The 26,852-nt window shown below is 54.4% G+C and overlaps 1 protein-coding gene across 3 annotated transcripts in view; it reads right to left on the reverse strand.

The window, feature by feature from the left end:
- Positions 1-263: 263 nt before the first annotated feature.
- Positions 264-26,852, reverse strand: part of LOC142362889 (hydrocephalus-inducing protein homolog) — a 59,663-nt gene continuing 33,074 nt past the window's right edge. The window contains exons 14-35 of one of the 3 annotated variants that reach the window (XM_075433971.1): positions 25,626-25,861; positions 24,701-24,801; positions 23,951-24,086; positions 23,355-23,519; positions 21,324-21,476; positions 18,631-18,869; positions 16,067-16,322; positions 14,798-14,941; positions 14,165-14,308; positions 13,024-13,328; positions 10,581-10,767; positions 9,456-9,665; positions 8,447-8,584; positions 7,103-7,280; positions 6,448-6,578; positions 5,596-5,729; positions 4,446-4,582; positions 3,465-3,592; positions 3,157-3,348; positions 2,612-2,761; positions 1,507-1,731; positions 264-1,074 (exon numbers count right to left, since the gene is read on the reverse strand). In XM_075433971.1, coding sequence (XP_075290086.1) covers positions 994-1,074; positions 1,507-1,731; positions 2,612-2,761; positions 3,157-3,348; positions 3,465-3,592; positions 4,446-4,582; positions 5,596-5,729; positions 6,448-6,578; positions 7,103-7,280; positions 8,447-8,584; positions 9,456-9,665; positions 10,581-10,767; positions 13,024-13,328; positions 14,165-14,308; positions 14,798-14,941; positions 16,067-16,322; positions 18,631-18,869; positions 21,324-21,476; positions 23,355-23,519; positions 23,951-24,086; positions 24,701-24,801; positions 25,626-25,861 — 3,770 coding nt within the window. In that variant the 3' untranslated portion in view covers positions 264-993. Of the gene's footprint in view, positions 1,075-1,456; positions 1,732-2,611; positions 2,762-3,156; positions 3,349-3,464; positions 3,593-4,445; positions 4,583-5,595; positions 5,730-6,447; positions 6,579-7,102; positions 7,281-8,446; positions 8,585-9,455; positions 9,666-10,580; positions 10,768-13,023; positions 13,329-14,164; positions 14,309-14,797; positions 14,942-16,066; positions 16,323-18,626; positions 18,870-21,323; positions 21,477-23,354; positions 23,520-23,950; positions 24,087-24,700; positions 24,802-25,625; positions 25,862-26,852 lie in introns of those variants that run through there. The other 2 variants (XM_075433972.1, XM_075433974.1) reach the window with 2 other exon arrangements.

Genomic DNA, 26,852 nt, shown 5'->3' on the forward strand with positions numbered 1-26,852 from the left:
TAATAAGCAAGACAACTTTGTTCACGGGGGTAGTGCAGAAGAGTGATTCATGAGGTGTAAAGCTCTGCAGTAGTGCTCAACCTGCTCCCGAATTCCTGATAGAGTGAGCTTCCTTTTGGCGAGACATCATTCCCTATCTGGAAGAGGCTGAAGCAGCAGTCACTGGAAAATGCAGAAGGCAACATGAAATCTGCATTTGTCCTTCCGTGCATACTTGTCATGTATATTTAATTAAAAATATTTTCATATTTAATAGGTAAAATTTAAAGTTACATTTAAAAAGGTATCGTCTGAGTTTTTGGCATCCGAGGACGGTGCCACATAATGCAAAAATGGCCTGGAGAGGTGTTTACTGGCAAGAAAGCTCCAGCAAAGATTCCGCATAAGTCTATGCGTGCTCCACACATTGCTAGCTTTTCTCAGGAAAGTAAAAGTAGTTCAGCTCCCTCCGTGCAGGTTTTTGCGTTAGGCGTGTATTCTCAGTTTTTGCTCTGATTACTGTTTGAACAGTTGATGTGCTGCAGTTCCCGGGGTTTGTGCTCACAACCCTCTGCAAGTACAGGGCCCAATTCCTCGGTTACAGCCTCGTGTGGTTCCAGCTCCGAGTCCCTGCACAGCATCACGTGCGATGGCAAAGGCTGTATTTACCCGGGAAAGAGATCAGCAGGTCATTGTAGAACTGTCCTGGGTTCGGCCAGGACAGGGTCAATTTTCACCGGACTCCAGGAAGGGGCACAGCCGAGGGGTGGGGGCTGACCCCACCTGGCCAAACAGAGCCCGGTATTCCATATCAGGTATTCCACACCATGTGCCGTCACGCTGGGTTCCGGTGGGGGGTGCGGCGCAGCGGGAACTCACTCGCGGCTCGGGAGGGTGCGGCGCCGGTCCTGTCCGGGGGAGAGGGTCTGTTCTGCAGTCTTTTTGTCGTGTTTTCTCCTTATCTGTATCGTTGTTGTTGCTGTTCCCTCTGTTTGCTGTTCTGTTAAACTGCCCTTATCCTGACCCACCGGTTTCTGCCTGTTTTCTTTCCATTCTCCTCCGCACCTCGGCGGGGGGAGGGGCGGCCGCGTGGTGCTTTTGTTGCCGGCGGCAGCCAAAACCAAAACATCATTTCAATTTTTGTGTTTGTAATTTCACTAACATTGTTAGATGCGATTTCAGTTATTTGACTCCTGTTACGTCTCACCAACTGTTACAGACCAACTATGCTCTGATTCACGATTTACTGCCTGTCCCCATTGGAATGAACATCACATTGGTGAAAAAGCTGCTACGACATAATGACTTGAAGCAACTGTTAAAGGAGGCCCAAGGAAATGGACAAAAGACTCTAATTACTGTCCATCATGATGTGGAAGAAGTACATCAAGTACTGCAGAGAGTCAAAAGGGATGGAGAACACAAATGGTGCGACACTTTTCGGACAGTTGCCAACAACTACAGGACTCTAACAAAATGTTGCATCCCGTTGTTGTTTTATTAATGCTCATCATATTCTGCTCTCACCTCCTCCTCAGCAAGGTACTGTTGGTCAGACTCCATGGGGAACTCGCATGGGTTCTTCACCACCACTGTCCCCTCCGCCCCACGGCTGTGCGGCAGCACTGGTCCCAGCTCAAGCTCTGGGGGGGTGAACTCCAGCTGTGGCTCCAGCCCACGCCCCGAGACCTGCAGCTGGAGGTGCTGGCTGCTCTGGCGAATCTTAATCCTCAGCTTGCTTCTGTAGGACCTCTGAAAAGAGAGAAGCACAGAAAGCTCCTCCATGAAGCCCCAGGTGACAGGGCCTCAAATTCAAGCCTTGCCCCGAGGTCAAAGGTGTTCTCAGTACCTCTAAGGTGAACGCAAACCCACTATTCACTTATAGCTGGGGCGACAGCATCTGCATGCTGGCTCTGAGCAACTGGGATGGATCCTGGCGTGAAGCGTAACTGGGTATTTGGGCATCAGATGGATCTAGAATGGTCTACGCAACGTTTTCACCTAGTCATGAGGGAGCGCAATGCTCATCAGAAAGGTCCTATGGGTGATGTTGCCCAGGCAGAGTCCTGGCATTGCTGCACCAGGCAAACATCAGCTGTGTGAAAGAGGCAGACGACCTCTCGCTAGCTAGAAACAACGATCATCGTCTCTGCTCAGTGCTGGGCACTGCTCGAAGCCAGAGACAAGACGGTTACATCTCCACTAGCAACTAGAAGATCCCTGGGATGTTCCCAGGCACGGAAGCACTTGTGTCCACACTGTTACACACCACCAGCTTCCAGCGGCCACCTGCAAACTGCCTTTGGGAATGCGCCATCATTTAAGCCGACTCCCAAACTGCATGGGAACCTGCAGGCAGGCTGGGCCAGAGTCACAGGGACCGCTGGCAGCACACCGCTGCAGGTGACAATCCTGCTCTGCCCAGGAGGGTGTCTGGTGGCCGGTTTGTCCCCCACGGGATTTCAAAGCCCCTCTCAGAAGGGTGTGCTGCAGGGGAAACTGAGGCACGGGGAGTACGGGGTCTACAGAAAGCTCTGTGTGGAGGCAGACCTCGTCTCCTCCTCCCTGCGCTGGGCTCTCATTACCACACTGTCCCACCAGACCTCCGGAGGGCGACACCCGCCAATCTCACCTCTTCCGTGGGTGAAAACCTGACTCGCACATTGCATCGCTGTCCTGGACCGAGAGCTCCAGCCGAGGGCAGCGCCTCAAAGACACAGGGCTTGGTCTTCAACTCCCGGAGCAGCTCCCGACGCACGCTCGCTGGCAAATGCTTGTCCACCTGAGCAGAAAACACAGCTGTGTGAGGCCTCCTTGGTCTGCCAGGACAGACCCTCCGTTCCTGCGGTGCTCCGAGCTACGGCCACAGCGCTGAGAGCACCCACGCCCAGGCCAGCTGCGGCCACCGCTGGCCTAGAACTGAGAGAACACTCGTAGGCAGGGCAGGCAGACGGGGAGGCACTGTCCTCAGAAGAGGAGGAACGGGTGAAGGGGACAGAGAAGTGAAGCATCAGCTAGTGAACAGGTCCAGGTGAACCAGCCTTGCTCTGTGCCCTCTAAAGCTTCCTCAAACGAGCTGCAGCCCAAGTGCTCAGGCAGCCACAGGGGCAGAAAAGGCAAGAGAGGCAAAGAAAACCCAACCAAGAAGTTACACGTCACCTATTGCTTGTGCTTTACCTTCTTGACAGGTTCATTCACGGTGATGAACCATTTACAAGGGATCTGGAGCCGATTGTGGAGCTGGATGGTTTCTTCCCGGCACTGCCCACACTGGACAGCGGAGAACTCCAGACTGTCCCTGGAGAGGCACAGGGACGGCACGGCCACCTTGGCACGGAGACGGACGCAAAACGTGGGGCCTCTGGCTACCTAGGGAAGGACAGAGCATCCAGTTGAGAGCCTGAGTGACATCTGCTGCTGTCCCCAACCTGCTGCCTGCCCCGGAAGGTGGTGTGGGCACAGGGAGGTGAGGAAGCATGCGGTACCTTGATGGGCAGGAGCACATCCACCTCTCCCAGCGGCAGGTTGGCACTCTGTGGGTCGAAGCGCACTTCAAAGGTCTTGGTCTCACAGCAGGGCAGGTGCTTCACGCGGTCCAGCTCCACGCGGAAACCTTGAGGAGACGAACATAAAGCAGCTGAGATAGACACGCAATCCACGTGAATCAGCGTTAAGGCCACACGTGTCTCCCGGCTGGCAGCTCTGTGAAGGACCCCTTTGCATCTACGGAGAAGCCTGCCGCTCCTTCTCCCTTATCACCGCGCAAGGAGAAAGGGTTTTGACGGCCAGAATCCAACACCCACGTGGTAAAAAGGAAATTGATCTGTCGAGGAGCTCCAGCAATTCCTTCATCAGGCCTCCCAGGGAAGGATTCACAGATCTCTCCACAGGAGAATTTCCAACTAAGGTTCCCCCGTGCTGTGGTGCTCCCTGGAAAACAACTTCAAGGAGACACCTGACCACCTTTCAGACACGGCGAGTCACCATTTGATGGTACTGCAGCCTCACCTCAGGGCCTGTTTCAGAAGCCTGTTTTGATATAACAGAGGGCCTCACAGGCTGCTTTCTCAACAAAGGCTGAACAGAAGTGCTATCACATTATGAGCTTTGAAAAAAGCCCTTGCAAACCACAACGGGTCCGTCCCGTTGCAACACAAGCCCAAGGAGAGCACAACGAAACTCAGCTGATGCTCACGGTAGCCAAGAGCAGAAGATGCTGGGAGGTGACCAAGGTGATCAGCCCCTCTAGCCCCTGCAATGAGGTGGTAGGCCAGTCACAGGCAGGACAGGTCTCTGGGTACTGCTGACCAGGAGAACTCCGGGTCTAAAGTGCGAGGCAGAGGGGCCCAAGGAGCACAAAGCTAGATGAACAAGCACTCAAAAAACACCCCTTGTCCTGTGGCTTAAGCTAATCTGCCAGAGACGGCTCCTTCAAGCCCACGGGAAGTCTCTCCAGCACCCGTTACCTGTGTCACGCAGGACCCATGTATTGGCGTGGAAGGACACAGGGAACTGCCCAGTGTTGGTGACCTTCACGATCTGCGTCTGGATGCTCCCAAGAATGACGTAGCCAAAGTCCAGGATGTACTTGGGCAGCTCGGCTCTGAAAGGAGGAGGGACAGTCCTTTAACCACAGCCTGGGCACATTTCCAAGTGGATGGAAGAGGCAAATCAAGTGGGTATTTCTCTATTCACTGCTGTAGAAACTCAACCCAAGCCCATGAAACCCAAGGCCTGACCACCTGGTAGTAAGACTTTGCTAAGTCACTGGGAGCGTAGGTCCTAGGTTTTGTCAGCTAACAATGGCACCTTCAAATAAAATTACTTTAAAATGGATGCTGGTCACAGCTCCTCTGCTACGAAAAGCCATGGTAGCTAAGGCCACTGGACCTCCACTGGTCTCAATGAAACTGCTAAGCCTGGCATACAGCCCAAGCCTGAAATTGCTTCGGGACCTTGTCATAAGATACGCCTGCGCAGGAACTCTTCACCGCTCTGCAACCAGATCTGTCCCCAAAGCAGCACCAGTAAACGCAGTAATCGGCACCTACAAGCTTCACGGGAAGGTCCTTTTCCAGAGCAATCCCACTCAGGAAAGCACATAAATCATCTGTTTTGTAGAGCATCTTCTTCTTGAACTGGAGCCTACCACACCCGCGCCCCAGCAGGAAGGAGCAACAGGAACTACCAAGTCACCTAGCTAAGCCCTCCAGTTCCACTAGCACCCAAGCCACCTGGTTTGGGGTTTGTCAAGGGTTTGCCAACCTGCTCTCATTGCTTAGTGTGCTCTGTTCGTTAGAACAAAGACGCTAGCTCTGAGTTGCCTCGTTCAGAGCTGGTCAGCAGGGATGGCGCCTGTGCTCTCTGGCAGGGCTTGATGGCCTGCGCTGGACCCCGCTCAGAACAGAACCCAGCACCTGTGGGGAGCTGAGCACCTCCAAAGCTGAGGGTGGCTCTGTGGAAGTGAGGACACAGCGCTGCTGACAGGGAGCAGGCTCAGGCCCTTTCTGCAGCCCCCAGCTACTCCCAGCTCTGCAGACAGAAGGAGCTCGCAGGAGCACTGCTGGGTGGTACCCTCGGGGCACCTGGAGATAGGCTATGGGAGTCCCCACTAACTTGAGAAGCCTCCGACGAGCACGCTGGTCAAAGGAAGTGTCCTCTGGGTGACCGGAGGCCAGAGCTTTCTGCTGCTCCAGGGCGTGTTCCTCTAGCAGCATCTGCTCCATCTGCATCTGCAGCCGAGTGTCCAGCTGAGGGAAGGAAGGGAAAGACAGTGGCTGGTTGGCAAAGGTCCCTCCCGAGGCACAGGCTTGTCTTCGAAAGAGGATCCCATCCTGCTCTTGCTGAGAGGGGTGACGGGGTCCCCTGGGTCGCTGCTCAGCGCCTGTGACACCTCCTGCTCTCTTAGGCACGACCTTCTCTCAAGGGAAATGAACTCCTGCATCTTCACCTGCCCAGTCACTATCACAAAAGCTCAGCTGGTCAGACAGACAGAGAAGCCAGGAACCTCCCAGAGCTCCAAGTACTGGACTGCCTCTAGCCAGTGCCAAAGCAGCTTGGACAAAGCTCTCTTGGAAAGGGAACCACCACACAGCTGGTGCCTCCTGGAGACAAGCGCTGACAGCACAGTCCCAGGGCGCAGCCAGCTCTGCAAACCTGGCAGGGCTGGGCTGTGAGCAACAAACCCCCCAGCGATGACCTGCAGCCCCAGCGCCAGCACCAGAAATTCCACCCCTTGAGCACAGTCTGCAGGATCTCTCCCCGGGGCAGTCAGGAAGCTCACGCATCTCCCAGAGGGACAACTGCCAGAGGTGGGCAGCGCTCAGCTGATGCATGGCCGTGGCCAGGCGTGGACAGGGAGGACCCAAGTGCCAGCAGGGCACCGGGAAGCCTGCTGCAGGGCGCAAGGGGACCAAAGGACGCAGGGGGAGGGTGGCACGTGCCGAACGGGGCAGCGTCTGTCCTCACCACGGTGCCCGAGTCGTCCGTGGGTGGCTCTGCAGCCACAGCCTCCCCCAGAACAACTGCTTCAGCTCTGTGGCCGTCGTCTTCCAGCTTTTCTTTCACCTCCTTGAGGGCCTTCTCATATTTTTTGTTTCCTGGATGAAGAAAACATCCACAAACAGAAGCGTGGGCACAGTGCCATTCCCATTTAAGCTGGGAAGCCCCGATGCCCCCAGTGATGCCCTCTCCCAGAAACACACTCCTCCAGCCATGTATGGCAAGCGGATGCTGCTCTCCTCTCTGAATCCTGACGTTCACTCCCACCCACCACCTTCCTCCACACACAGCAGCATCTCTCACCCCGTGCAACGTGATGCAAATCCAATGCTGCCAAAATCCCTGCCAGCCTGTATTACGGCTTTCCCGAGCGTTTCTGTCTAGCCATCATCTTTCCAGGGCTCGCACAGATACGCTGGCAAGCTCTGCAGGATGGTTCCTGGGACAAAGCCCACATGGGCTCGTCTGCTAGAGACTCAGGAAGCAACCAGAGGGCTGAGTGTTGGTCCAACAGCCCTGAAACCTCTAGGCTTGGTGGAGGTGGCTGTGAGCTGCCCCGTGGGCATACGGCATGGGGGAGAAACCAGAAGACGTTCCTGGGGAGCAGACTGGCACTGCTCACCTTTGATGTTCCTAGGCAGGTCCAAGCAGATCCTGGGAAAGCTGCCCTCTCCCTTCAGGGAGATTTCTGCTGGCTCTAGATGACCCACTTGGAGCCGGAAAGTCCTGCAGAAGACTCCAGGCACTCCTGGCAGGTAGCAGACTTTCAGCACTTGCTCCTTGCCAGGTCCAATGTAACCCTGCACAGCACGGCAGAACAGGGAGGGAACGCATCAGAGAGGGTTTGCTGGAAGGACGGCTCACACGATAGACGTGCCGAGAAGAACAGACAGGTTCTCCCCTATCAGAAAACGTCAGACAACATCACTTTCTAGCTTTCTCGCATCCAAAACCTCGAGTCTGCTACGCCGGGATGCGGTATGTCCTCATCACACGTGCGGTCCCACAGCACAGACCCTCCTTTGCTCAGCACGAGCAAGCTCTTCTGCTAACGGTGCTCACCCTCTGCTAGCAAGAGCCAGCCGGAATAAAGAAAAGCTCTGTCACCAGCCGCTGCAGAAGCTGCGTGGAGTGCCCGCGCTCTCCGCAGGGCCAGCAGCTGCTGCCCCAGCACAGCAGTGGCTCCCAGGCTGCTGTCAAAGGGCCTGACCCTACCCAAACACCTCCGGCCCGTGCAGTCACACCCAGGCTGGAGGAGCCCACCCAGGCTCACGGCCACCTGCACACACACAGCTCTGCAAACGCAGGCCAAGCTGCCAGCGCCGAAGACGCCATCGCAGCAGCCTCTGCGTGGGGCCAAGCCGAGCTGCGTCTTCAGAAGCTCGCAGGGAGAGGGCATCAGCGCCTCAGCCCTTGGAGGAGACGGGCATGAAGAAACCTGAAAGCCATTTGGCTTCCCCTTCCCACTGCGAACAGGGACAAAGATCGGAAGGCTGCTTCAGCTCGAAGGCGTCCACGCAGGGCTGGGAAGCTGGGATGGTGGGATGCTGCCAACCCCGCTCCTTGCTGTGCCAGCCCTGCTCCTCCCCGGCCCCCTCGCTGCCCCACAGCGCTGCTGCAAAGCTGGAGGGGCAAGGGACCGGGGCGGGGGCTGTTACAACTCCTGGCAAAGGAGCTTCGTGCCCAAGCAAAACAGGATTCAAGTCTCCCCTGGGCAGTGCTGGCAAGGGGCAGGCAGGGTTTGTGACGGCCAGGGACAAGTTGCGAATCCCGTTCGATCATGGAGCTGCTTCACGCGCCTGCTTCGCCTTCTCTGCCCCCCAGCAGCAATTGCTTACGGCCCTGTCTCCCCCAGCTGCTTTTAGGGTTTTTTTCTTCTGTTTTCTTCTGCTTTTCCCCCATAACACTCTCTCAGGCAGCTGGACACCGGGCCAGGGTTAATCCCTTGTGCTACCTCCGTACTCACCGTGCTGGGCACGACCAGGGGCACGCCGGGCAGAGGGTCGTCGGCAGCGGCCGCGCTGGCGTCGAGCACCACGTAGGTGAATCCCATCTTGCCGCTGTTCTGCAGGGTGACCTCTGCTTCGGTGACTTCGTTAAACAGCTGAAGGGAGGACAGAGGAGTGGGGAGTTGAAGACTCAGCTCTGAGGCCAGGAACGTCCTCCCGCTTTCGTTGGGATGAGAGCAAATGAACAGAAGGCAGGAGAGAAGCAGGGCAAAGGAGCTCCGGGCACTTGGCTTGGGAACCCCCAGGGTACCTCTCAGCCCCACACAGGGACAGATACTTCTGGCAGCATGCAGAGGGGAAATACCAACCACATCAAGACCAGCTCTAAAGAAACCAAAGCGGATACAAGCCCTCCGTGTTTCAAGGTGTCACTTCACAGCTGGCTGAAACAGAGGAGGTGGCATCAAGACATTGCAGAAAAGGCACCTGCACACAAGGATTTGCAGAGCTTGCACGGACAGCAAAAGGGAGACGGTGCCACACATCTGTGCCAACAGCTGGAAGCATCTGTGGGGTCTTTAACCAAAAATAAAAAGTGGGGATTACGCTGGGACATTCTTTCCAGCTACAGCGACTGGAAGCCCAAGGTGACTTCCTCCCTGGTTTATTTTGTGGATTAATCAAGAGCGTTACAAGAGAGCATCTCCTCAGACCTCAGGCGTTAGCTGCAGATCAGAGGATGGCTGTCCCGGGGCACTTCCCTCTGGAGATCACCGCTGGGACCCTGCCTGCCCCAGGAGGCAGCCTTAGGTACCTTGCAGAGGAGGAATTCCCCGCTCTGGAGGGGGTGGAGATGGCCATTAAAAACCAGCTTGGATGCAGGACGTTTGACTCAAAGTTTGTACTTCCAAGCCACAGAGCTAACAAAGTAGCTGGGAAGGGGAGAGAGCCCCAGACCTAGGTGGGCAGCAACCCGTCGGTGCTGGTTTCAAGACAAGGACCTCTGCCAAGAGAAGCGTGCGGTACCTGGAGCCCGCAGTCGATCTCCGTGACGTCTAGGAGGTAGTGGATGAGCGAAGCCTCCCCGCTCAGCGCGATCTCGTAGGTCGGGCCTCCCTCTACCCGGCACAGCGCCGTGACGTGGGCGACGATGTTGGCGTGGCCGAAGAAGGTGAAGGCGACCCGCTGGCTCTCGCCCGGCTGCAGCACACCGAACAGCGGCAGGATGTCGAAAATCTGCAGGGAGGGGAGGAGACATCAAGATGTCAGGCAGCAAAATGGACGCAGAAGAGCAGCCATGGCTTGGAGCAAGGGGCAGACGTAGCTGGAGGGACCTCTTCCTCAAACACAGGCAAAATCATTCTAATCTCATCCTGCATACGTTATGCTTTCCAGTGGAGGAACCATGGGAACAATCTTCACAGAATCACAGAATGTTCGGGGTTGGAAGGGCCCTCTGTGGGTCACCCAATCCAACCCCCTGCCGAAGCAGGATCACCTACAGCAGGGGCTGCACAGGACTGTGTCCAGGCGGGTCTTGAATATCTCCAGAGAAGGAGACTCCACAGCCTCCCCGGCCAGCCTGGGCCAGGGCTCCGTCACCCTCAGAGTGAAGAAGTTCTTCCTCATGTTCAGCTGGAACCTCCTAGGCTTCAGTTTGTGCCCGTTGCCCCTTGTCCTGCCGCTGGGCACCACAGAATAGCGAGGAGGAAGAGACCGCAGCTTGGCAAAGTCTTGTTTTATACAAGACAGCTCTGTGGCTGTCACTGCAGTACGGGGTCTCGGTGAAGGCAGAGACGTGGCAATGGGTGGCTCTAGCTGGGGCTGAGAAGGTGGGATGTGAAGCTCAGTGCTTGGCACGGCTCGACACAGGAAACTGAAAGCCTTCGCATCACATGCAGATAAAAGCCTCATTTTACATTGTAAAGGAACAAGGGAAAAAAGTCCCCCACTCAACATAGGTCAGGAGGACCTGAGTGGGCTTCTCCAAGCAAAACTCTCCCACTTCTCCCTCCCCAGAAGCCCCGTGTCCAGCCCGCTCTCGGGGCACGTGACAGCACAGCAGCAAAACGGGCGCTCGGCACCAGCACGGCTTTTCCCTGGCAAGCTGGGGGAGGCAACGCAAGCAGCAGGTCCACAAGAAAAATCTACCTGTGCCTCCAAGGAGTCATCTGCTGGCTCTCGGGCAGGATCCCCCGCCGCTCCCAGGGCTTCGGCTGGCTCCTCCGCACCCCCGTCGCTGGAGCTGCCCTCTGCAGACGCCGAGCGCTCCGACTGGGCTCCCTCTTCCTTCGGCGCTTGGGGTTTGGTGAAGAATTTCGGTGCTGGAGGGCTGAACCTGGAAAATAACAGAACTCTGATCACGGACCCGCACTGGGAGGTAGAGAAGCCTGCATGAGCAGCTCCTGGGCAGGATGCGGCCCCTGGGAGGGCACTGGTGGTGCGAGCTCCTGGGAAGGAAGTTTCCCTCATTTTTCATCAATATACTGCAAATGTCGAGGAGAAGATTCAGCTCCCTGCTGCGCCGCAGGTATTCCACAGTCGCAAAGCAACAGCTCCAGCAGCAGAAACAACATTTTTCTCCCCTGGCCAAAAGAAATGTGTGTGCCTGACTGGTGCTGGGAGTCTCTGCTGATGGGCTCCAGCAAGGTTAGATGTACGGATGGTGACATTCTATCAAGCTCACCTTCATCAGACCTGATGTTCGGTTCCCTCCATGTCAGAATGAGTTAGTTTGATCTGATCATTTAGAATACCAACAGTGCTTAATGTGGACCAGAAATAATATCTGACAGGCTGCCCTTCTGCTGGGCTCTTAATGAGCAATTTGAGGTGTTAATAGCTTGGAGACTGTCTTCATTTCCAGCTCTACCACCAAGGATCACATGACCTCTGCCGAGGGACCCAGAGAGAGTACATTACTGCTTAATTAACATGCAGAGCAGAAAAGGCAGCTGTCCTAATGTCCACAAGCGCTAACGAGCCAGCAAAGGGGCTACGCCAAACCCTTGGGAGCAGAGGCTGCTATCGAGCCAGGTGCTCGGCACCCTCCACTGCAACGGGCTCAGCAGAGCTGGGTGGCTCAGCAGCCACCAGAGGAACCAGCACCTGCAGGCTCAGGTCCAAGCAAAACCAGGTCAGGTGGAGACAGGGTAATTAAAAGCTGAAAACTGATTCAGTGGTCAACATTTCCAAAACCCTGAATCGGTTCTCAAAAAAGAAGAGTAAAGAGAAACAGGCAACCAGCCAACAAGTGGCCCCAGAGGAAATCAATTCCACACAGGCTTCGCTGCCATGCGCTTGTTTCTCCGTTAGTATAAAACAGATGCATTGTTCTATCATCAAAATCAGATTTTCCCTTTAGCTTGTCATTAAACCCTCATCTAATTTACCAGGAGTGGACAGGGGCCTCCAAGCAGAGCTTACAGCCCTGTGCCCTTTCCCTGCCCACCTCCCTCCACCTGCTTTTGCATACTTTCCTCTGCACTTTAGGGTCTGTTCCTGAAGGTGCCGTGCAGCGAGAAGGGCCACGCTAAAGACTTCTTGTTACCTGCTAAGACCCAGCTGCGAGAGGGCTTCTCCTCCAAGCTCTCCCCATAGCCATAGCTAACTTCCAGTTCCCAACAGGTCGTCTCCTCTGAGCCAGATCCCAGCTCCCTAAACAAAACTCTTTAGTGATGATCTCTATTATTGGTAATAGCCGCACTTCGATGCACAATGGTTAACTTTGCTCGGTTTCCTAGGGCATTATGGAAAAACCATTGCTACTGTAATTAACACTGCCCAGACTGCACTTCTGTGCTATGCACAGAGGCCACAGTGGGAGGAACTGCTAGCAATGTGTTCACAGAGGTGCTCCAGCACAACTGTGAGACTGCTCTTGGGCTCAGACACCACAGAGCAGCGCAGGACGGCCCTGCCACCCGGGGATGCTCAGACCAGTGCTCCCACCAACACCTACAGCCGTACCTAAAGCCGCAGCAGAACCTGCCGTTTCGCTGTCAAACACCAAACAGCTGGTTCGTGAACGCGACGTGCTGTGATGAAGCCTCACTTCACCAAGGTGCTTGCCTCAGGCCACGAAGGTCTGGGGAAGCAGCCAGCCACACCAGCTTCCCTTGCCAGGGGAACCAGGACAGGGGCCACAGCAAAGCAGCAGCAAGAGACTGGGACAGCAGCTCTTTGCTCTGGTGGCAGTGCCTGTGTGGGTTCTCAGGACAAAATGACAACAAACAGGGTTGGCAGGGAAGGAAAAGAGGTCATCTTATCTATCTGCTTCTCCCAGTACCTCCGCACGGGTTTGTAGCTCCAGAAATAAAGCAGGACTCCAGGTTATGGGCTATGCAAAATGCGTTCGTAGCATCTTATAGCCCCAGCTTGGCTGGAGAACTCTGTTTCCTCCCCAGCATCAAACCGCTGCAGATCACCTATTCCCTGAGCGTCCAGCCCGACCACGGCTGGCAGGCGTTATTTCCGCAAGCGAAAGCTGAAAGCAATTTGTCAGACCGCAGGCAAACAGCCTTGGTCTTTCTAAAGCACAAACAGGACACGAGGAAGGAGAAGAGCTCCAAGGAGAGGACAACGGTGCACATACCGAATCTGGCTGCCTGTCAGGAACGACCACTGGTACCGGACGGGAAGGGGGCTGCAGTTGGTCATCTTGATGTGGTACACATCTTCAGTGTCATTCAGGATGCAGCCAAAGTCCAGGGCCATGGTCTCGAAACGGAGATTCGGGAAGTAGACTTCTCCCCGAATGGTGACCTGCTCCTCACGGGGATGCTCGAGAAACCGTATCTTCAGAGTCTTCTCTGCTACCCGGCTACTCAAATCCTCTTCATAAGCAGGGTTAAATCTGATGGAGAGATGAAGTTCCGCCCCCACCTCCAGCTTCACGGGCTGCAAGCAGATGAAGAGTATTAATCACCAGTGTGATGAAGTCCCAAGGTCCGACAGTATGAAACGTGTAAATGTTCAAAGTGTGACCCCAGCATAGGCCTCTTGGTTCATCCTTCATTTTCTTTACAGCATGTGAGCACCACAACACTCTTGTCTGAGACTATCTCAGGCTCGTGTCTCTGTGCTCCGCATCAATACAGAGGGAAATAAACATTGTTCTCCTGAGTTCTGGACTCACAAAAGCCTTTTGCTAAATACTCCACCAAAACAGCACTCTGGCATGCTGGGACCTTTTGCCCTGACTCTAGAGGAACTCCTTGACCCTCACAGCACAAGCGACACAGCACTGCAGCCTCACCTTCCAGGAGGTCGTCACCGGCACGCAGCTGGCAGCCGTACCTACAACACCACCAGTTTAGCAGTGTCCATGTCCAACACCTTCCACCAAGAACGGGGCAGGTGCCAGGCACAGGCGGGAGGAGCGTCCTCCGCCTTCCTGAGAGCGGGGCTTGAAGAGGACAAGCTGCTCTAGAGGTTGTCCGAGGATGGCTGCTGGAGAGCTGCGATGGCTTCCAACAGACACCTTTGCTACCTGGCTTGCCCAGACCTAGCTGCCTGCTGCCCTCTCCTCACGGCCTCCAGCCAGGATGCACTTCCCCAATTCAGCTGATATTGCCTTTCCTTCAGCAGCTCATTCTGAATCTGATTTAGTTCAGGCCAGTCTACTGCTAACTCGAAAGAATAAACTTCTCTGCTGGAGGATCTCCCAACACAAGTGTACCACCACACTCCTCCTCCTTCAAACCCCACCAGAAGGAAGGTCCCCGGCTGCTCACCTGAACATCTGCAGAGAGGGGCTGCCGGGCTGCATCACAGATTACGAAGGGTTGCTCCAAAGCCAGGACAACGCTGACTGGCAGCGAGCAGACGTTTTTTAAAGAGAGAGGCTTGTATTGAAAAGTCAGGACATCGCTGGGTTGCTACAGAAACAGGAGACAAGGAAAAAAAGCCACCTGAAGTAGCCATGGACCTCCTTCCCCTTCTGATGCATTTGCAGTTATTCACCCCAAAAGCGCATACATCTCTATTTACCATTTTGATCAGTTTCTACCCTTCTAGAAGGTTTTTCTCTAAATACATCAGATGCTTTTCATGTTTACAAACTACAACAATCTCCATGGGCTTCCAATCCTCAGCCACACTATTAAATCACAGAATCATTAAGATCGGAAAAGACCTCTAAGATCATCAAGCCCAACCCCCCCACGCCTGCTAAACCATGTCCCAAAGTGCCACAGCCACATGTTTTCTTAACCCCTCCAGGGATGGGAAGTCCTCCACTCCCCGGGCAGCCTGTTCCAAGGCTTCACAACTCCTTCAGTAAAGCAATTTTTCCTCATCTCCAATCTAAACCTCCCCTGATGCAGCTTGAGGCCATTTCCACGCCACGATGCACTCCAGAGACTTACCTTCTCCACCCGGAAGGTGATTTCTCTGGAGGACATTTGCAGCAGGGGATCGACGAACTCGCAGGTGACATCCACTTGCATTATCTGTGTCTTCCTCGCCTCGCTCCCCACCATGGCGTGGCACAGCAGCCGCTCCGTCACCACCTGCGTGCAAGAATCTCTCGGCACCCAGCACGTGCTAGCAGGGTGTCCAGAAAACACTCTGCGTTTGCCAGCCGCCCGACCGCGGACGCAAAAGATTTTGATAACCTGGGCCAAAGCTGTGCCGTGGGATCTTGGCCATCAACCACCAGCAGCTATTACTGCCATCAAGTTGTGGTCACTGGTCTCCCCAACAGCCCCCTTTCCTGATCGCGCTGCACCCTGTTTATTGTGCATGCAAATGTCCGCACCGCTACACCCCATCACCCACAAAAAGGCACTCGTGAGTCATCTGCTGTCTACGGTTATAAGAATTACTGCCCCAAACGATTCATGTTTCGATGTGCCCCACTGCTAAGCATAAAGTTTACAGAAAGCTGTAGGAACTGATTAAAAAAACCCAACTATACCAGGGGAAACGGGTGATCAATGCCAGCAAACCTGTCCTTGGAAGCTTAGTGGAAAGGATCCCTGGGCAAAAGCCTGCCCTCAGGTAAAGAGGGGGTCACTCATCCTAGGAGGTACTGTGCCCTCCGAGAGCCCGTTTTCAAAGAAACACCTGACCCCCACCCTGCAGATATTTATGGGCATTTCTAAGGTCCCCTCGCAGCCTTCTCTTCTCCAGGCTGAACAAGCCCAGCTTCCTCAGCCTCTCCTCGCAGGAGAGATGCTCCAGTCCCCTCCTCATCCTCGTAGCCCTCCGCTGGACTCTCTCCAGTAGCTCCTCACCTTTCTTGTACTGGCGAGCCCAGAACTGCACGCAGCACTGCAGATGGGGCCTCACTGGGGCAGAGTAGAGGGGAACTTATGTTCTCCGCCCTTCCTTTCTGCCTCAGCACATGACACCTCGTAAACTGCTCTTTGCCCCTGAAGCAGCAATATTTCCTTCAGCCCCTATTTTGGTAGCAGCAAGTTGGGTTTATGGTAGCTATGGCAACATGAAAAAGCCTCAGCAACTGATGGTGGCCAGCAAGGACAGCAACTGGTCCTGCCATGGTAACTTGTGGCGTTCAAACAGTGTCTTGAAAGCACTGGCTCATTTTGTCAGGCAAATGTCAAGGGGCTGCGGAAGAAGTCCCGCTGGAGGTGATCGGATGGGAAAGGCTCAGCCCTCGTGGGGGACCTCACCTGGGGAGTGCTCGAGAAGCCTTCCAGCACCATCTCCATCGTCTTGCCGGGCATCAGCTCCATCCTTGGCGGCCGAAGCTGAAACACGGGGCAGGCGGGTTTGGGGCTCTGGGAGGAATCTTTGCCCTTGCTGTTACTGATGGCAGGGAGACGATCACGTTGGCGAAACGGGGCAAAACCTTCCGTTGTCCAATAGAGCAGATGCGTGCGTCGTCCTTTGTTCGTTATCCTGAAGCAGTAATGGCAGGGATGCAGGCTAGAAGAGAAGCAGAGATGGAAAGTGTCACGGGAGCTGTTACTTCCCAGTGGTCATCCAGCTTCAACACCCCGAAGGCGGTGCCCGACTGCACGCTCAGCAACAAAGCCACCTCTGAAAAGGCTGACCTAGCTCAATGCTTCAGCAGAGCCAGACCTTGGTTGCCACTAAGGTTATCACCATCCAGCAGCTGGTCTGTTTTACACACAGCAAAGAGAAGCTTCATGAGGAACATCATCTCCGTCGTCGTGGACAGAGCATCGCCAGCCTTTGCTGCTCAATGCTCCGAGAGTTTTCCCGAGGCGTTTCCTGCAGGCCTCGCTGCATCGGATGTCCAGCTGGCCTGTCCTGGCTGCCAGGGGACGGAGGAACAGGTTCCCTGCCGTTTCACCCCTCCTTGGGAGCTGCTGCCTCAGCTGGCTCCCTCTGAAGATGCCATTCGGGAGCTGCGGGGTACAGAGACTCAGCTGGCCATCTGGGCACCACCTGCCTCGCCGGTTCGGCCCCTGCCCTGGCATCCACATTACTGCCCTTGGCACCCAGCCCTCGGGGAGCTGCCAGCTCTCATCGCCCCAACGCATCGCCCTTTGCCTGAACAGGGCCGCTGGGTTCTGTGCCAGCGAGACAGACGCACTGCCAGAACGTGGGCTCAACAGAAGCTTCCCTGATACGAACACGGCAGCAAGACCAGGTCTAGCCACTGACGGAAGGCAGCGACGGAGATGAATAACCACAGCCAGATAGAAAACCAAACGATTATTCAAGGGAAATTGATTCCTTCAGGTAAAGAAACACTCACTGCAGGCTACTCTGGAGCAATTATTTTACCCTCTATAAATCTGAGCATGGCCAGGAAATGAATTGTTCCTGGAACATTCTTGTCTTTCTGAAGAGTACAGAAGATGTGGCTCACAAAACACACGTCTGCCATAAGCAGCTAAACACAAACACAGAAGTGACAGCGTAGAACAAACCAGTCTTTGAAACCGACTGCTAAAAAATGATGTGCACAGAGTTCAGTCTGAAACGGTTGATGTTGTGGACAGCAACAGAGAAAAGCGTGGAGAAGCTTTGGGCAGAGGCAGAATTTGTGTCCCTGAGAAAGCCCAACTCCTCTGAGACGTCACCCGGGCCCCCGCCGGCCCGCACGCCAAGGTGGGCCGAGGACCGTGACACCAACCATGCTGACGTTGGCCCCTGCACTGGGCAGCCAGTTTGTGGCTGCACAGAGCACAGGACATGCTGGACAAGCATCCACCTCGCTCCAGCGTCCCTGCCTAGGTGGATGGCTTGGGGGGGCAGATTTAAACCCCCCCCAAACCTATCCTAAAGGCGTAAGGTAGGATTCATCTGCTCTTTCTACCCCAAAATTTAGGTATCGGAGTGCTGTGGACCCTCTTTGCAGCCAGCAAAAGGAACAGGTACCTCGAGCAGACTATTCTTGTCCCAAGAGGTCTCCAACACAAGGCAAACAGCCCTTTAAAGGCTTCTTGTTCTCCTGGTTGTAAGGACGTGGCTGGTTTCAGACACACACCTCAGGATCAGTGAATCCCCTCCTTCGAGCTAAGCTCTTCCCATTAACACCCTCCATTTCTCCCGCCCAACCTCAGCGGGCTTCTCCTCCTCTCCCTTTCAGAGCCGGTCCCGCAGCCACCCTCACTCGCCCGTGCCTCGGGAAGCTGCTGCGGCCTTGAGAGAGGATACGGCGACAAAAGCAGGCAGGAGAAACGAGGAAAGAGCGACCACATCTCATCAAGAGCAGCTCGGCAGGGCAGGTGGGGAAGACGAGCCAACTGAGGGATGGATGACACAGGGCAAAGACCAATTCTGCTGCTCCTCGCAGGCAGAGGGGAAATCAAACAGCACCATTCCTTTAGTCGAGCTGCTGCTAACAAGTTACCGCCGAGGTTTTCCACTGCTGGGAGATGATGCTCCATAGTGAATGGAAAAGGAAGCAGCATTATTGCAAAGGGAAATCGGTTTATACTTGTAATGTCGCATTGTCCAGCCGGGGGCTTCTGGGACCTGCTGTTTTCCTCCAACTCTTGATTTGATAAAGGGAGGAAATCAAGGCATTATAGCAAAAGACATTTCAGTGACAATGTAGAAACTGATTTCCCTTTTGGTGGCTTTTGAGGGTATCTAACGACTTTCAGACGGCCATAAAAATGTTTCTAAAGCAATCCCTGTGGCTTCAGTGAAACAGAGCCAGGACCCTGAGCACTGAAGCAGAACTCGCCTGAAGGACTGCGGCAAAACTCCTCCCGTGGGTTCAGCGAGGAGAAGGGGCAGCTGAGAAATACCCTACCTGAAGCGGGTTCCCAGGTTGAGCTCCGGAGCAAAGGGTCTGTCGGTAACAGTCGTGGTGCCGATGCCAACAGCCCGGACGGGGACCACGTAGGAATGGCTGTTCTCGATGAACACGGTCACCTCGTCCTTGAATTTCTTGTTGTCATCCAAGTTGGCTATGACAGTCACAGACACCTTGCTCTCGGGGGGGATCACGCCTCTGCTGGGTTCAATCCTCCAGCGCGAGCGTTTGCCAGCCTGTAAGACAAGCCAAACACGAACTTTGGATGGGAGCCAGGGGCCCTGGTCTCCTGTGGGGTGCAGGAAAAGGCAGGACGAAAGACGTGACGGTATAAAGCATAAAGGCTTAGTTCCCCGAAATCTAAGCTAGGGCATCTGGAAGCAGCAACTATGCCGGAGCTCATACAACCCGTATTTTACCCTCCTTGAACAAACTCACTTCATTAACCCAGCTTTGCCCAACCCAAGGGCTGCTCTTCCTCAGCAGAAGGCCATTAGCGTAGCCAGCAGGTCGAGAGAGGTGATTCTGCCCCTCTACTCTGCTCTGGTGAGACCTCACCTGGAGTACTGCGTTCAGCTCTGGAGCCCTCAGCACAAGAAGGACATGCAACTGTTGGAGCAGGTCCAAAGGAGGGCTACAAAAATGATCTGAGGGCTGGAGCACCTCTCCTATGAGGACAGGCTGAGAGAGTTGGGCTTGTTCAGCCTGGAGAAGAGAAGGCTGCGGGGAGACCTGATTGCAGCCTTTCAGTACTGAAAGAGAACCTATAGGAAAGATGGGGACAATCTTTTTAGTAGAGACAACAGTGACAGGACGAGGGGTAATGGTTTTAAACTAAAACATGGTAGGTTTAGGCTGGATATAAGGAAGAAATTCTTTACAATGAGGGTGGTGAAACACTGGAACAGGTTGCCCAGAGAGGCAGTGGAGGCCCCATGCCTGGAAACATTCAAGACCAGGTTGGACAGGGCTCTGAGCAACCTGATCTAGTTAGTGGTGTCTCTGTTCGCTGCGGGGGGGTTGGACTAGATGACCTCTAAAGGTCCCTTCCAACCCAAAACTTTCTATGATTCTATGATTCCCCCTCCAGTCTCTCCTTTGGAGCGCGCCAAGGGAAGCTACTCTATCTCCCCAGGCTTCCCGACAACGGCAGCCGGGTTTGCATGAAGGCTCAAGGCCAGAGGAAGACAGGCGGTCTGGCCCCCAGGAGGTGTGAAACTCGGAGCTAAATACCTTCCACAAAATGAAGGGAGAACCTGTCAAACTGATCCAGACTCACTTCTGCTCAAACATCTATGCACATTCCCTGTTTTACTGAGGGGTCCCCCACCTAAAACTGCCCCCAGGGCCAGGCTCCTTTTCACAGAATCACAGAATAGTAGGGGTTGGAAGGGACCTCTGTGGGTCATCTAGTCCAACCCTCCTGCCGAAGCAGGGTCACCTACAGCAAGCTGCACAGGACCTTGTCCAGGCGGGTCTTGAATATCTCCAGAGAAGGAGACTCCACAACCTCCCTGGGCAGCCTGTTCCAGTGCTCCGTCACCCTCAGAGGGAAGAAGTTCTTCCTCGTGTTCAGCTGGAACTTCCTGTGCCTCAGTTTGTGCCCATTGCCCCTTGTCCTGTCACTGGGCACCACTGAAAAGAGCTTGGCCCCATCCTCCTGACACCCACCCTTCAGATATTTATAAGCATTTATAAGGTCCCCTTGCAGCCTTCTCTTCTTCAGGCTGAACAAGTCCAGTTCCCTCAACCTCTCCTCGTAGGGGAGATGTTCCAGTCCCCTCATCATCCTCGTAGCCCTCCACTGGACTCTCTCCAGTAGCTCTTCATCTTTCTTGAACTGGGGAGCCCAGAACTGGACACAGTACTCCAGATGAGGCCTCACTAGGGCAGTGTAGAGGGGAAGGAGAACCTCCCTCGTCCTGCTGGCCACACTCTTCTTGATGCACCCCAGGATCCCATTGGCTTTCTTGGCAGCCAGGGCACACTGCTGGCTCATGGTTAACCTGTCGTCCACCAGGACGCCCAGGTCCCTCTCCGCAGAGCTGCTCTCCAGCAGGTCCACCCCAAGCCTGTACTGGTGCATGAGGTTGTTCCTCCCCAGGTGCAGGACCCTGCATTTGGCTTTGTTGAACCTCATCAGGTTCCTCTCTGCCCAGCTTTCCAGCCTATCCAGGTCACGCTGAATGGCAGCACAGCCTTCTGGTGTATCTACCACACCTCCCAGTTTGGTGTCATCAGCAAACTTGCTGAGGGTACATTCTAACTCTTCATCCAGGTCGTTGATGAAGTTAAACAAGACTGGGCCCAGTACTGACCCCTGGGGGACACCACTAGTTACCAGCCTCCAACTAGACTCAGCGCCGCTGATGACAACCCTCTGAGTTCTGCCATTCAGCCAGTTCTCTATCCACTTCACCGACCACTCATCCAGCCCACACTTCCTCAGCTTCCCTAGGAGGATATCATGGGAGACAGTGTCGAAAGCCTTGCTGAAGTCAAGGTAGACAACATCCACGGCTCTCCCTTCGTCTACCCAGCCAGTCATGTCATTGTAGAAAGCTGCGCCGTGATGGAATATTCTGCCTTCTCTCTCAGACAGAAAAATGGAAATGCTGCATATACAAATCAAGCCACAGGCCGCTACGGACCAGTCATTTCTGTTGGAAAACAGCCCCACAGACACTTACCATCTCTGCCCGGAAGGATGCAGGGATGACACTCTGATTGGAGAGGTGGAGAGTTCGGGAAGCATCTTGTAGAACTTGGATGCTACCGAAATTTATCTTACTCGGATGCACGTGGACAACTGGTCCTTCTCCAATGCTCACTAAGTGCATTTTCTGCTCCAGGAAGCAGGCAGGAAAGATCAAAAAGAAAAAACAAGGAAAGTTTAAAAAGATTAGACAGCTCTAAGGGTAATCCTAGACTGGGGGATACTCAGAGCTGTTCCAAGTTTTCAGTGTTGCAAGACCGAAACGGAAGGCCTGGAGCAAGCGTGGGATCTCGAGCGATCCCATCCGCCAGCCACAAGCTCCCGTTTTCAGGGGATAAAGAAACCCGGCCTCCCACCCTTGCCTTTTCACCCCTCCTCCCCACCGTGAGCTCTCCTTCCTCCCCCCGCGCCTGCTCCCGCTCCTGTTCCTGCTCCATCTTGCCCCAGACCACCCGCCCCGACTTCTGCTGCTGCACAGCCACGCCTGCAGAGGAACTCCCTGCGCATCCCCGGAGCTGCGCCTGAGAAACGCAGCACCAGTCGGCGGCAAAGCCGGCTCTTCAGAGCCGACATCACGTACGTTAGTTGCCTCTGATTTGGGCTTATGTCTATCCCTGGTACTTTACGAATAACAGGCGTTAATTATCAGTTACACCACCCCAGCGGTATTTTTTTCTTTTGACAGTCTGAGACCCAAAAGTCCCGTCCTTGCAGAACTGCGCAGACTATTGGAGGGGGAACGCGGATCCCTTTGCTCAACCACCTTCTCGCATCACTGCAAACAACGAGAATTTATCCAGCCTGCCTGGATTTCACCACTCCTAAACACCCCAACCCTTCAGCAGGATCTGAACGCACACAACTCCCAACGCTGACAGGCTGCTGGACGATTCACTGCGGGGCAAGGAGTATGACTGAACCACAAAAGAAAGCAGCCCCCACGATGTCAAACCTTTCCTGATGCCCGGCTGAAGGAAGCGGCATTGACAGCTGTCACAACCACCGGTCCAACCCAGGCACAAGGAGCGGCAGCCACAAATGCTCATCTCTTGACGGGATGCCGTGCAAGAGCGAGCCAAAAATCACGTACCAAGGCTGCTAGCTCAGAAATAAGGAGCTGAAGCACCGTTTCCATTCCTTCTATTGAAAGTTTAAACCCCTTTTGACCACTTTCAAAATGCCGGCCTTCCTTTCCATAACAGAAAGCTTCAGGTTCCCAGCAACCCTCGGGCATCCTCTGCCATGCTCAGAGAGAGGATCAGACACTTCACAACAGCTGCTTCAAAAGTCATTATCGTTTTAAACTCAAGTTTACCTAACTAAATTTGTTCTAGATTTCAGCTAGCTGAAGCCAGGACACTACGTACAATGTGCTCCTGCCCACATTCTGCTGTCAGTGCTGCTGTTGTGCATGCCTGAACGCAAACAACCCCTTTTAGGAGGTTTTAGCCCAGGAAAGCTTTGCCTCATCCATTTCCAAGCTTGGCAGAAATAAAGTCCCTGTGCTCCAGATGCAAGCGGCGCGGAGACTCGCGTCTCTCTGGCTGGGGCTTTTGGCAAAGAGATGCGATGGGCATTTCGCAGACGCCATGGGTCTGGCTTTCAGCACGGTTTCTCACACAGCGCTTGCTTTAGCGGCACTGAGGGATGTCCCTGTGTGCTCCAGAACAAAAGTCCCAACCAAGCAGCAGCTGCTGCTCAGCAAATAACACAGCAGAGTACCAGGGATGGTGCTGGGCTGCAGACTGGGCTCGTTATCCCGTCTCACACATCCCTAATTAAGCACTGTGTCAGACTCTTCCATTATCACCTGCCTAAGCAGATACCACCCTTCCTCTTCCAGATGTCAGCTGTTGCTCATGCCATCAATCCCTCCCCTCCTTGTCCACATGGCTCAGCTATTACAAGCTCCTTTTCCCAGGAAGGATCCCTGGAGTTTGCAACCCTGTCTGCCCGCAGCCCACCAAGCAGAGTCGCACAAAGGCCCACACCCCCGAGGACTCACCAGTGGGGACCCTTCGCTCCCCAGCACCGCCACACGAGCGATGGTGTCCTGCTCTCCCGTCACCTGGGCTTCCAGTGTCACCGGGACCTGCACTGAGCTGTGAGGCTGGATGATCCCACACGGCTTGGGGCTGGAGTACCGCACGGCAGCACCCTCCGTCTGCTCCTGCGAGGGACAGAATCAAACCCAGCTTCAGAGTCACCTCTGAGGAAACTCTAAACTCCTTGACACCTACCACAACAGCAATTTATACATTTTCAAAAATCCCTAGGAGAAAGCAGAAAGGCACAAAACAAGGTGCAAGACTTGTATGGGCTTAGCATCCTCACAGGGTCCAAAAGCCGCTGCATGCACAGACACCCACTCCTGTGCTGGCAGCCTCCTTCCAGCAGCTTTCCACGACCCCATGAATTCTGCTGCGTGAAAGCACCCCAAAGACCACAGGATAAACTGCTCCCTAAACTTCATATTCAGGCAGGTTCCTCTTCTCAGCAAACCTCCAGGTGAGAAGACGAACCTGCCTGAATACAAACCAGCACGGCCTTATCCAAAACCCTTGATAACATCTGACGGCAGGAGAGGATGCGATGCCAAACCTGCGGAAGAAGCCCGTAGCAGCCTGGGAGGTCGCTGTCGTTCACAAGGGTCAGCATCCGCCGACATGGGAACTTCACAAAGCACCGCCCAAACGTCACAACGGGGTTGAGGACTCGCAGCGGAGGAACTAGGCATCTAGGCGGAGAGATGACCGAAAGGGAATTAGAGATACCACACATTGGTCACTGTCCAACAGACATTTAACACCCCCACAGCAGTAAACTGCCTTTAGCTTCTTTTTATTCCTTTGTTCACTGAACCAGACACCAGCTCTCAGCAGGCTGCTTGCTGTGTCCCAAACCAATTTTCCATTTTGGCTGCAACACAGCACGAATCACAGAATCACAGAATGGTCTGGGTTGGAAGTGACCTTAAAGGTCACCTGGTTCCAGCCCCCCTGCCATGAGCAGGGACATCTTCCCCTAGACCAAGTCCACCACTTGCAGGAAAGGAAGGAGAGATGGCCCTTTGGAAATCTCTTACACCTCAAGCACCAAAAAGCAGGCCAATAATGCATATAATTACTGTTCCCTTTAGAAAAAGGCTCAGGGCCATGCCTGTCCCTTGAGCACAGGTGCTTCTCAACATGGGCTGCTCTCAAAGCACTGCTCTTCTCATCTCTGGCTGGGCAGAACCAGCTCGTTAACGCTTCTCATTTGGAGCCAGAGCCAGCCAAGCGTGTTGCAAGGCAGCGTGCTGGTGCTGGATGCACGAGGAGAGAGGGCGAGCTGCATGGAAAGCGCTGATACCTGGCTGTGATGAGCAGGGCCAACACCTCCTTGCCAACACCCTCCACGTCCACCACCAGCGCCAGCTCGTAACTCTTCACCGTGTTGGAACACAGGGTGACCTGGGGGAAGAGAAGAGCATCAAACACCTCAGCGCTCCCAAAACCCATCGTCCACGCGTGCTGTCCTCCGGTTCTCCTTCCACAGCAAGGAAAGAGAGCATTTTGCTCCAGTTCTTCCGCTGGGCCGTGTAAAGAGCGCAGTCTCTGGGAGTAACAAAAGTCTTCTGACAATATCTGCTTCGTTAAATACGCCTGGCGGTTAGCGGGGCCTACGTAAGCTAAATGAAGGCTCAAACTAACGCTGTACTCACTACTCTATTAAAATCAAGGGGGTAATTTTTATTCTTGACTACAATAGCATAAACCCAGAGGGAATCCGTCGACTTCTACAGAGCAAGTTCAGCTTTACAATGGGAAGCTGAGGCAAAACGTGGCTGAGCAGCTGCTGCACAGTTCATGGCTGCCAGAGCTTCTTCAGCCCCACTGGAGATCCCCGCAGTGAACACAGCTTCTCCTGCTCAACAGGAGAGGAGAAATAAGGCCGGGAAGAAAAGCAAACTGCGTTATACAATGACATCTCTCTTTTTAACAGCCACCTTCTGTCCTTATCCTTCCTCTGCCCACTTCAAATCAAAGAAACCACTCTAAGCAGCTCTCAAAAACACACGAATGGCTTCTGGACAAGACCTTCAGCTCATGATTTTGGAAACAAAACAGCGCTCCTTCAGAAAAGCCCAAGAGTAACCCAGCCGACAAAAGCCTAACACCAGTGCACGTATCTTACTGGTGTTACGCCCAAAGCTAGCGATGCTAAAGCCCTCCCGTACCTCGGCCAAGCTTCAGCTCCACCTGCTGCAGTCCCTAGGGCCGGACTCTTCCCCTACCTCGATATCCAGGCTTCCCTGGGAACGGACGGTCCCTTTGCAGGGCGTGACGGTGAACTCGGTTGGCATGACGTCACCTTGAAGTCCCTTTCTCCAGGACGGGCGAGTGTTGTCCGACACCTGATCGAAACTGGTAACGCTGGGCTCGCCCTGGCCGTCCCCGGGAATGCGCAGGTTGACAGTCATGGGCACCAGGGAGGTGTTCGTGAGGCGACAGGACAAGGTGCGAGGAAAGCCTAGGACAACGACACAAATGTGGATTTACGCACCGATCATCCCGTGATTCCCGGTGTGATATCCCGTTCTGATAAACTGTGCTTGGAGTTTAGCTCTTTTCAATCTGAATTACCGCTAATTGAGAAGCTAAGCAAGGAATTCATCAGCAATTTAGTTCCCTTTTCTGCTGATCACAGAGACTGCTTCCTTGGCAACGCCCACTCTCAGCCATGCTGAACACCACAAGTTTCTCTCTCTCTGCCTGAGGAGCCCTCTCCCCTGCCCCAAAACCAGCACCAATTCTTTCTGACTTACGAGCGCGCACCCCGACAGACCATTTGTTCTGAAAATTCAACCCATAAAATTCCCCGTTCACCCCGTGAACACTCTCACTGTTTTCAATATATGAAAGCAGCGTATTGTCAGCAAGGAGCAGCTACAGTAGCAGCAAGGCTGGATGAAACTAGGAATTCCAGCACGATGCAGAGCACTGCAATGCAGTTCCTCTAGGAACAGGACACCAGCCCACAGCCTGCGCTGGAGCGGACATCTGGCTCGGCTGGCCAGCTCTGTGGGAAGGACACATCTCCCGTGGGCTGCCTACTGACTGGTATGCGCACACAGACGGGGAGGAACACCAGCTGTGGGCACAGCAGAGAGCTCATCCGTGCCCATCGACAGCGAGCACTGCCCACCTCCAGCAACGGCCCCGGCAGGGAGGCAGCAGGGGCACAGAAACGCACAAACACCGACTTCCCGATCCCAGAGGAGACTGCAGTCTCCAGACACAGGCAGCAGTCAGCAGCACGGCTCCCAGCAGCAAAAACACAACAGCTGCCTTCAGCTGAGAGGGCCTGATTGATGAAATCGGCTTCAGCGCGATGAATCTCCCATCACATCACCCTACTTCTGCCCAGCGCGTCCCGCGTTGTTTTATTTATTCACAAGGAAATGAAGCAGCGGCAGAGCGGTGACGGAGGGAGGGGAGGAAGCGGCTCAGGGAAGGCAAGG

Source organism: Opisthocomus hoazin, chromosome 12, assembly GCF_030867145.1.
Source record: "Opisthocomus hoazin isolate bOpiHoa1 chromosome 12, bOpiHoa1.hap1, whole genome shotgun sequence".
NCBI classification, from domain to species: domain Eukaryota; kingdom Metazoa; phylum Chordata; class Aves; order Opisthocomiformes; family Opisthocomidae; genus Opisthocomus; species Opisthocomus hoazin.